The 10,408-nt window shown below is 46.4% G+C and overlaps 1 protein-coding gene across 3 annotated transcripts in view; it reads right to left on the reverse strand.

Annotated features, from left to right (window-relative positions):
• Window positions 1-1,413: 1,413 nt before the first annotated feature.
• ZFYVE9 (zinc finger FYVE-type containing 9) overlaps window positions 1,414-10,408 on the reverse strand; it is a 204,773-nt gene continuing 195,778 nt past the window's right edge. For all 3 annotated transcript variants that reach the window (XM_045291901.1, XM_004699425.2, XM_004699424.2), the window contains 4 exons: window positions 9,022-9,184; window positions 6,255-6,360; window positions 3,447-3,623; window positions 1,414-1,678 (listed from right to left, as the gene is read on the reverse strand). In XM_045291901.1, the coding sequence (XP_045147836.1) occupies window positions 1,517-1,678; window positions 3,447-3,623; window positions 6,255-6,360; window positions 9,022-9,184 (608 nt within the window). In that variant the 3' untranslated portion in view covers window positions 1,414-1,516. The remainder of the gene's footprint in view (window positions 1,679-3,446; window positions 3,624-6,254; window positions 6,361-9,021; window positions 9,185-10,408) is intronic.

Below are 10,408 nucleotides of genomic sequence, written 5' to 3' on the forward strand. Positions count from 1 at the left end.
AAGAGTACAATTTGATATGTATAAAAACTACTTGAGTAGGATATTTCATAAGTAAGTATAGATTGTCATCTAAATTTGAATAAAACAAAAGGGATTGAAGTTAAAAAAAAAGTTGATGAAAACCTTACAGATAGAAGAGAATCGGGGGTCATGACAGTCACATCTGACCCTAGACCAGAAGCCTTCCTGGAGGGCAATGGGCTATGAAGGACATTACTGGGCCACTGGCAAAACTGGAAGTGGGGTTAAAAAAAATCAATGCTAACTTCAGTAAAGTTGATAACCATTCGGTGGTCACACCAACCAAGCCCACTGCTGTTCAGCAAGGTCAGGACAGAGAACTGAGCTGCTGGGCGGTTTCCGAGGCTGGGATCCACAGGAGACTGCCTCACCTTTCTTCTGCGGAGCATCTGGTGGGTTCAGGCTACCTGCCTTTCAGTTAGCAGTTGAGTGCGTAATCGCTGTGCCTCTGGGGCTTTCTGGTTTACAAGAGAATATCCTTATTCTTAGGAAGTTAGCATTAAAGTACTTAGGGGTAGAGGGCTATGATGTATGCCACTCACTCACAAGTGTCTCAAACAGTCTTGTGGAGAGAGAACACTGATCACGCAAATGGGGCAAAATGTTTATATGTTAACAACAGGAGAAACTGAGTAAATCGTACATGAGTGTTTTTTGTTCTTGTAACTCTCTTGGATGGATGGGATGCTTTAAAAACACGCCTCTGGTAGACCGTAACTGAAAAGGCCGTGTACTCTGCCAGCTTTCACAGAAAGGTCCCATCCAATACCAACTATTCCCTGGAGCAAATCCCCGCTGTCCTGAAGTCACTCAGTCGTCCACGTGAACTTGACACCAGAAGTCTGTCCTTGGTCTAACCTGTTGCCATGGAGTTGATTCTGAGTCCTACTGACCCTATAGGGCAGAACTGCCCTTAGGGTTGCCAATGGGTCAGCTCGAGCGGCTGGGAGGCTGCAAACGCTGACCTGTCGGGGAGCAGCCCCGGGCTCACTTCACTCATCTGGGAAAAACCCAAAATGTGTGTCTTCTACTTCATGAACAGCTATGATGTGTGGGGTTCTCCCTTTCAGACAACTCGACACAAAGAGTCCACAACGGATGCGTCATTGTTTTATTTCTCCTCTGCCCTCCCACCCCACCCTTGGTGATGGCTGTACCCATTGGAGCATTTCTGAGCACATGACCATAAGGAAGTCTTTAAACAAGAGCGGAATTCGTGTCTAAAACAGTAACAGAGGGGATTAGCTGCAAAGATAGCATGACCGTTGTGCAGTAATAGAAGCTGCCCAGATCCTCTTAGTGGACAATGCATAGAAGACTTAAATTATGGAACATCTGTCCCCCAACCAACCCTTTCACCCCCGCCCCGAAGCCCCACTCCCCCCGCCCCCCAATAATAGTGTTAACAAAAGCTTAATCATCCAGTTTTAAAGTGCAATGATTTGGGTATGACTTGCTGTTGCAACATGTCTGCAGAGAAGACAGTGACGCCTGCCTATGCGATGTTCTCCAGCAGGTAAAAGACGAGCTCCATGACGACGGGGCCCTCGCTGAGCTGGCAGGCCCCACCGTGGATCACCGGCACCAGGGCGCTGTCGAGGTCATTCATGTACTGCGAGGGCAGCGGCTGTCCATTGCTCCCTGCTTGGTAGCCAACCTACACCACGGCAGGGGAAGGGGGAGGGGGTGGAAGAAGAGGGTTACGGGCGAAGCAGACTGCTGGAGAAAGCTGAGGGCCAGGCAAGCTAAGTAGGAAAGTGTGAATCCCTCCGTTGGCGGCAAATCCATATTCCTCCGTCCCCCGAATTGTCATTTATCATCCCCGCGCTTCTTTATCCAGACCCCATCACTTGGGAGCTGTGAGACCTGGTCTAAGTCCCTCAGCCCAGCTAAGGTCTGAGTTGAATAACACCTACAGGTTTGATTATGAATAAGAAAGTGAGGATCACTAACTCTGGCTGGACAAACCCCTGCTGTAGGAGGAAATGGGCATTCTTCCATCCACCCAAGTCCAACCATCCACAAACACAGGGACCCAAACCAGATGCACACATTTTGTATAGAGACATTAGTTAACTGTAAGGCTATCAGCACCATTCAAAGAAGGACCATGACACTTCCTTTGTGTTAGCCTGCTATGATATGCACAGTTCAGCACGGGGCAAGACAAAAGGAAGAAAATGAATACTTTTGACTGGTGTCAGTCAGGAAGCAGCCAAGCACATCGCCTTTCACTGTGCTCCTAGGCAGGGCTTCTCAGGAACCCAGCTCTTCATAAGCATTTGGAACAGCTTGACTGGCCAACTCAGACCCCCGGAGTGCCAAAACAAGGCACTAAAACCTTTGGAAAAATCACTCGCATGTCCGTTAAAAAACCCACAACTAAAGGAAGTGAGCAGCCCTCGGAGCAGCTTGGTCAGGATGACAGGTCCACTTCGTAAAGAGCTCAGAGATAAAGGGCTGGGAGAAGGAGGGGGGGGGTCTGGCTGTTAGTAAGCATGAAAGAAGGGCCCTGAGACATGCCACCCAAACTCCCAAACCCACTGCCATAGAGTCAAGTCCTGCTCCGAGTGACCCTCCAGGAAGGGGTGGACCTGTCCCAGAGGGCGTGTACATCTGTATGGAAGCTGACTACCACAGCTTTCTTCCAAGAAGTGGTTGGTGGGTGGGTTCAAACCACCAACCTTTCAGTCAGCAGCAGAGCACTTAACTGCTGGCCCACCGGGGCTCCTGGGACATGCCAGAGGCCTCTAAAATCCTAAAGAAATATCTAGAGATTACAGTGCTAAGTTGAGAGGAAGAGACACTGGAGCAAAATGTTTTGGAGGGAGACCCATGACAGCCTAAGGAGCATCCACAGCTTTGGGGGAAGAACAAACAAGGCAGCGCAGATCAGATCGAGCTTGGAAAGTGAGGAAACCGGAAACCCGGGAGGAGGACACCCAAGCTAACAGGAACATTCATCGGGAAAGAGCTTAAGTCCTACTCACTAACAACACGGAAATGTTGAAGTAACAAAACACATAGTTGGTGGCCAGCTGTGGAGATGTTGCCGGAATCCTGCCCTGGGAGAGAGGGCAGATTGGTACACTTCCCGATGGGGGGGACTGAGGAGTCTCAAACGGCATAGGTGGCAGGTCTTCATACACACTCCCCGCCCTGCCCCTCCCCACAAGCCCCAGCACTAATCAAACCAGCTCCTTGGATGAAATGCAGGTAAGCAAGCCAAGTTCAAATGGATTCGCATCTGATCAAGCAGCATGTCAGTTATGATGAGGAAGAGGACCAGACTGCTATGTGTAGTCTGGTCTAGACATAGACCAGGCCAGGAGATGCAAGCTCTCTGAAAGGGTGCAAGAAATTTCATGACAGAACAGAGACATTGCTCAAGGCCAGCTTTAAAAGCCACACAAGACCCTACTTACCTGATCTGAGTCAAGGGTCACACGAAGTCCCAGCTTAGTCATTCCATCTTCCTTGAGAAGCTTCAGGTGGGGGCAGAGGGCAAGGCAAAAAGCCTTAGCAACATGCTCAGTCAATCTGCTATGATCTGCAGGGTCACTTAGGCAATTGTGCTGGTCATCATTTTCGAGGAAAAATACCTGCTCCCCAAACAAAAGAGACACGTTTAGCCTTCTGCTGAGGGGATTCTGGAAGAAACAAGTGGATTCCTTTGCTGTGTCTGAGCACCAGGAGCCCCTGAGATGTGTAATAAGACCCAATGCGGGGAAGCCTGGTGGCAGAGCGGGTTCTGATACCCACAAGAAGACCCAGTGGGCACAGGCTACTATAGTTCTTAGACGAAGGGAAGGAAGACCTTTTACAGACAACTCGGCATCTACACAATGGTGGTGGCTACTTGCCTGACCCCCTGAAAGCTTTGGCCATGATCATAACGGCGCCTTCTCCTCAGACAACCAGGAAAGGATACATCGAAAAGGCCATCTCAATATGCACATCATTTTCTTAGGGCCAAGAGCTTAAAATCTAAGAGAAAGGCCTTTATAGAGTACTGACCCAACGTCTTCATCATCCAGACCCCGTTAAAGGGAAGTGACTTGCTGAAGTATACGGAACTGCTCAGAGGCCGAGCCAAACCCAGAACTGGAATCTTCTGTCTCTTATCACGGACCATACTTTTCTGCCGCACTTCCCCATTGCCCACCCCCCCACCCCCACCCCCGACATTTCTCTGGGCAGAGCTGAGGCCTGCAGTGTGCACAGGCTGAAGCACAGCACTCTAGGAAGTGAGAGACCTGAGGCTCATCGCACAGAGCACGGATCCTCTGGAAAGTGGAAAGCATTCTGGTTCTTGTAAAGAGTAAGTGATATAAAAACAAAGTAGGAACAACAGACAGACAAATACACGGCACTTATCAATACCAAAGCCTAGTTCCTACTCAATCAGGGCAAGTCGGAAGCCCTGGGCCTGGCTGCACTGAGGAGTGGCAGTAGGAAGTGATGAAAGAGCTCTGGAGACCCAGCTAGCAGTCAGCATGAGGCCAGCCAGTCAGAAAGTCACCTGACTACTCTGACCCTACAGAACCATTTGCATAATGGAATGTGTAAGCTGCCTACCTCCCAGGAGCACAAAAATGAGGGTACAAAGGTCAACCTTTTTTGTGATGCTATAGAGTTTACTCTCCACACAACTTAAAGCACATCATCAAAGGAACAATTATCACAAAGCAAGCAGTTAAAAATCACTCCAATGCAAATGAAATCAAGCCTGGTCTGAAGGAAAAATCTCTTGGAACCACTATGCTGGAGGGCCAGGCTCACCTTCTGTGCTGCCAGGGACCAGCTGTTTCAACTTGGGTAAGTCACTTAACAGCGATGCCTCTATGTCCTTGTGAATAAAAGTGCAAAGTCACACAATTACAATTTTGGGGGAAGTTTTGACTTTTTAGGCTGAAAGAAAGCCTAGGGATCTTATCATTCAATGTTTAGAATTAGTGAACGTACGCGAGGTTCAAACGAAAAGGAGAGACCGAAGACCTGCCAGGGACCATATAGGCAGACCTCATTTGTTGTACGAGGCTTCGCTCTGCTGTGTTCTGCAGACATGTTTACACAACAGAGGTTGTGCTCACCAACCAGCAATTCCACTGGTGTCATCTTTCCGACAGCATGTGCTCACTTTGTTTCTGTATCACATTTTGGTAATTCTCACAATATTTCAAACTTTTCCTAATACGACTGCACACTTAGTAACTACATTATAAGGCAAATATAAATTACATATGCATTGGGAAACCAAAGAGTCTGTGTGACTTGCTTTAAAGTAAGCGTGGCTTTGTTGAGGTGGTCTGGAATCAAAGCCACACTATCTCGGAGGTCTGCCTGCATAAGACTTCCAGTTATTAACCAATCCTGGAGTGAACTTTCTGATCTCTGTGTAACCTCACTGCTGATTCCAACTCATAGCCATCCTATGAAACGGAGTAGAACCGCCCCTGTGGGTTTCTGGTACTGCAATGTTTTACAGTAGTAGAAAGCCTATCTTTCTCCCACAGTGAAGCTGGTGGTTTTGAATAGCTGACCTTGTAATTAACAGCTCAACATGTTACCCACTAAGCCACCAGCATTCCAAATCTCAGCAGTATAACAGATACACAATGCTCCTTTGCTTCCCAGGTAACCCACTCGGATAGCTTCCCAGACTGTGCTATGAACAGCTTTCAAATGAAAGAGCAACCTAATATAATGGATAAGGGCTTAGGAGTTAGACAGATCTGTTTGAATCAGAACTTGGCCATTATATACTTACTTGCTTTGCAATCTTAGGCAAGCTATTTGGTCTCTGAGGCTGTTTGCTTTTGGGGACAATAGTTTTCTTTTTTTCCTCAACTCCTGCCCAACCCTTTTCTTTTTTAAAAAAAAAAAGACCAATGTGTCTCAGAGTGTTCCAACAGTATGGCAGGTATGGAGCACAGAACCTAACTGCAGCCCAGCTGGCCAGTTTCTGCAGACACAGTAAGGAAGGTACGCATCACTGGAGGACGCATCCTTCTGGAAATCCCTGAAAGCTGGTCCATACAAATGAGGCTATATCAGATGGCTGCAGGCTGCACGTGGAGGCAATTGGTCCCTGAGAGCTAATTTGACCTCAAAGAGCTGGACCACAGGAGGTTTAGTCTTGCCCTCCCAAGAGTGGGCCCAGGATGTGAATCTTGGCCTAGCGGAAAGTTGTGCCCACAGTGCATGAAGGATGCCAGCTGTCCATTCCTTACCTCTGTCCATCTGATGACTTTCCCATTGGCTTTATACTCGGACCCGTGGAATATCTTCACACTGGTGACGGACTCCATGGACTTCCCATCTATGGGACTTATGACACTAAAACAAGCAGAGGAAAGAGCTAGTAGCAGCTTGTGAAGGTAGAGAAGACATTTCCCTTATCAAAGCTTGTAAATGACAGGCCTGGTTAATTACATGGGCTGTCTTGCTAAACCTATCTGTGTGACACATCATTTTAAGAAAAAGCAATTGCACAGAAAACCACACAAACAGAGAGCTCAAGGGACTGGGCACTGAAACAGTTCAAAATGCTCTTAGTGTAAAGAACCATGCCTGATTTCGGTGACTGCATCGGCACCTGCCAGCCTTGCGTTCCCGTCTGCTCTGCTGCAGCACTAGCACTTTGCCCCCAGCCCTGTCACAACACTCAGCACGTCATCCTTTCATGGGCTTGCTTTGCTGGGCCTCTGCAGGGCAGAGCACATGACAAATCCCCCAGTACTGACCCATGGCTTGGCACTCATCCACCCGTGTGCCATTTCCTCAGTACTGACCACTGCTTGGCACTTAGGCGGTGAGTAAAAGCTTGCTAATTAAAAGACTGATTTGAGCAAGCTTGTTCATTATGACAGTGCTGGTATAAATGGAGAAGCACATATCTACATGGCTGTCTCATAACAAATGCCCTTCACTGATAGTCAAGCCCAGATACTTGAATAGAAAGGGCACTTTTTAAAAGTTACTGCTCCCTGAAATACTCTCAGTATAAATAGGTGGAGATACACACAAATATTCATTCTAATGAGGATACAAAGTATTTGGCACCAAGATTCCAGACTCTTCCCAATAATTTTCAAAACTGCTTTGGATTGGTTATGAATGAAAGGTCAAATTGAACTTTGATAATAAGCATTCACTTCAACTGTTCAAAATAAAACTATGTCAACAATGTAAGTCTAATTTCTAACTCAGTTGACAACAATATAAAGAAGGGAGTGCCCTTTAAGGGAGGACACTCAGGGATAAGCCACATCAGCATCCAGTGGAGGCAGGGAATGTCACACACGGGGCTCCCAAGACTCCCTGGGGCATTTTTGTCCTGTTTTTTACTTTACTGCCACTGGTACTTGCGTTCACAAAGGGCTTGTTGCCTGTACAGTATAGTATTTGATTTTTAGATCTTCCTTTTTTCTTTTTTGGTCCTACTAGCCATGTCTATTTCCAGTAGACTTAAAAAATGGAATTAAAATTTCCAGTGAAGACTAGGAAGATAAATGATCATTTGTAAGATTTGGTTCAATAACTTAAAAACAAAACAAAACTCAGGTGTGCCACGTCCCAACGCCCTGTCTCTCCCTCTATCGGGAATGGCCCTCATCCACAGTCACTTGCGATCTTAACAGACTGAGCTCAGGCAGCATTTCTCTCTCTACCCAGTCTTTCTGGAATACTCCTATCACCCTCAACAAGCTGTTTGCACTGCACCCCATCTCATTATCCATTCGCATTTTCTGTGCCTTGGGGGCACATATTTTAACTGTCTTGAAACTAAACTGGACCACTTGTCAGAAAGGACCAGAAGGAATTCGCCTCATATGGATGGATGGGTGAATAAACAAGAGAAAACTTAATATAATGAAGTGTAGTATAGTGATCCAGTTAATTAATATGTTTAAAATACTTAGTGTTAAGCACTGTTCTTGGTGCTGATGACATGTAAGCTTGTGGAGCTTACATCCCAGGGACAATGTAACGAAATAAATAAAGGAAAAATGAAATCCATATTAGGAAGTCACAAGTTATATTGGGAAATAAAATTCAATGAGAGGAGCAGGTAAGAGCAGTATGAGAGGGTCACGATTTAGGCCACTGACCAGGGCAGGTGGGAAAGAGGCTTGATGATTCTGAGTGAGTGACTCCATGAGCTCGTCAGGGAAAGAGTAGTGAACAGATTGCTAAACGAACCCGAGGTCATAGAAGGCTTTGGCTTTGACCACCATTGGTGGGCTTTGAACAGAGGATGTTAGTCAGCTGTTGTACTGGAAATAGGCTGGGGAGAGGGAAGGGAGGGAGGTAAGATGAGAAACAAGGAAACCAATGAGGAGGTTACTGCCATCACCCAGAGCTAATGAGGCTGCGTGAACAGGGTGGTGGCAGCAGAAGTGGCCACTATGACTCTGGGTGTATTCTGGAGTTCAGTAAACAGGACTTACTGCTGGATGGGTTATGGACTATCAGGGAAAGAAAACTGTCAAAGGGGACTCCTACGTTTTGGCTTGAACAAAGCTACCTTATTCTGGGAAAGAATATAGGACCCAAGACCCGAGGAGGTGATTTTGAGTGCTAGCCCTGCCCTTTCCTAACTTTGTGGATCTGACAGCTTAGTTAGCCTTTTGGTGTTGTTTACATATCTGTACAATGGGAATAATAATGCTTGTCTGAAAGGCAATGAAACAACATTACCTAATGAAAAACCATCAGAAAATGCTCTGTAAAAGTCCTAAAGTCATTGTTAAGTGTCACAATAATCTCAATAACTCATAAATCTTTAGATAGAATGTTCTATTTCATTAACTTCTTTTCTATCTTCCCATGAAAAATATGCATGGAAACTAAGCTAAGAAACCAGAATTTTCAATGTATCCAAAGCAGTCCTTTCTATTAGACAGGGCTTGCAGTCATGGTACAAAACACCAGATAGGACCCAGAGCCCAGCCCAATGTAACCAAATACCAGCGGGACTTGGTGCACTGCTCGTACCCCTTGTTGACGTTCTTGTCGTCCTCCACCCACTGGATGTGGATGTGCTCCTGGGGGTCCTCAGCATCCGCCTTCCCACAGGTGATGGTGAAATCCTTCATCTCTCGCAGCGCCTGCCTCAAGGAGTCCATGTGCTCGGCGGTGATCTGGACCATGACGCCATCTGAGAATCAGCACCCAGTCAGCACAGGTGGAAATGACACAAGGCCAGCGAGAGGGGCAGATGAAACAGGGCACAGCACCCAGCACCTCACAAATCCCTCTGAGGCTCAATGTGAACATTTCCCGGCTCTCCACAGCTGGGAGGTTCGAAGAGGCTTTGTTCTTTGAGCTGAACCTGTTACTTATTGAAAAGTACTGCCCGAGCAAATGCCAAAGAGGGGTCTGCTCTGCTAACAATGCTTCCCTGTGGAATTCACCCCAGATACAACTAGGAGTCTCCTGGGACAGCACTATGTGAAAACGTACACACGGCCCACTGGTCACCACCCTCTTTTGGACTCTCATCTTCCTGTCTCTACTCTTGTGCTTACCATGTACGTGTGTTTGTTCACATCTCTGTTGCTCTCACTATTTACTGTGAGTGTTAGGCACAGAGTGCGTGCTCGGTAAATGCCTCTCAACTCAGTCATTGGCTAAACTACACTACAGGGCTTTGGAATACATCCATTTACTGATGGGCAACCAAGCAAACTGACCATACCTGTTTCATCAGGCCTACCGCATAGTCAACAGATGGTAACTGTTTTTCAGTTGCTAACTACCCATGTCAAAAGCAAACATTGAAACTGACAGTGGAAGCTGTCACATTGAACAATTACCCTGTTGCACTGATACAAAACTCTGCCAGCTGAAAGGATTTCACACAGAACCTTACCTAAGAGTTTCATGACTAGGCAGTCACGGGCTCTCCTGGCACACACACTGAAACACAAACCCCTAGAAATTCAGAGCACACACATTTTGTAACGTTCATGTAATGTGTGCCTTTTAAACACACTGTTTTTCATGTGTAAGGATCTGTGTCGGTCAAGCAATCACTTCAACAGCCTTTAATCACCTTGTGATGATACAAAGTCAACTATAGTCACCATGTGGTTGCCTAGAGATTAAGTAGTTGCTTTAGACCAATTGACCATACAACTCGATTGTGCTTATTTTTTTTAAATCATTTTATTAGGGGCTCATACAACTCTTATCACAGTCCATACATACATCAATTGTGTAAAGCGCATTTGTACATTCATCGCCCTTATCATTCTCAAAATATTTCCTCTCCACTTAGGCCCCAGGCATCAGGTCCTCATTTTCCCTCCCCACTTCCCCCTCCCTCATGAGCCCTTGATAATTTATAAATTATTATTTTGTCATATCTTGCCCTGTCCGA

This window comes from Echinops telfairi, unplaced genomic scaffold (genome assembly GCF_000313985.2).
Source record: "Echinops telfairi isolate 266 unplaced genomic scaffold, ASM31398v2 ScPeMD7_443;HRSCAF=831, whole genome shotgun sequence".
NCBI lineage: Eukaryota > Metazoa > Chordata > Mammalia > Afrosoricida > Tenrecidae > Echinops > Echinops telfairi.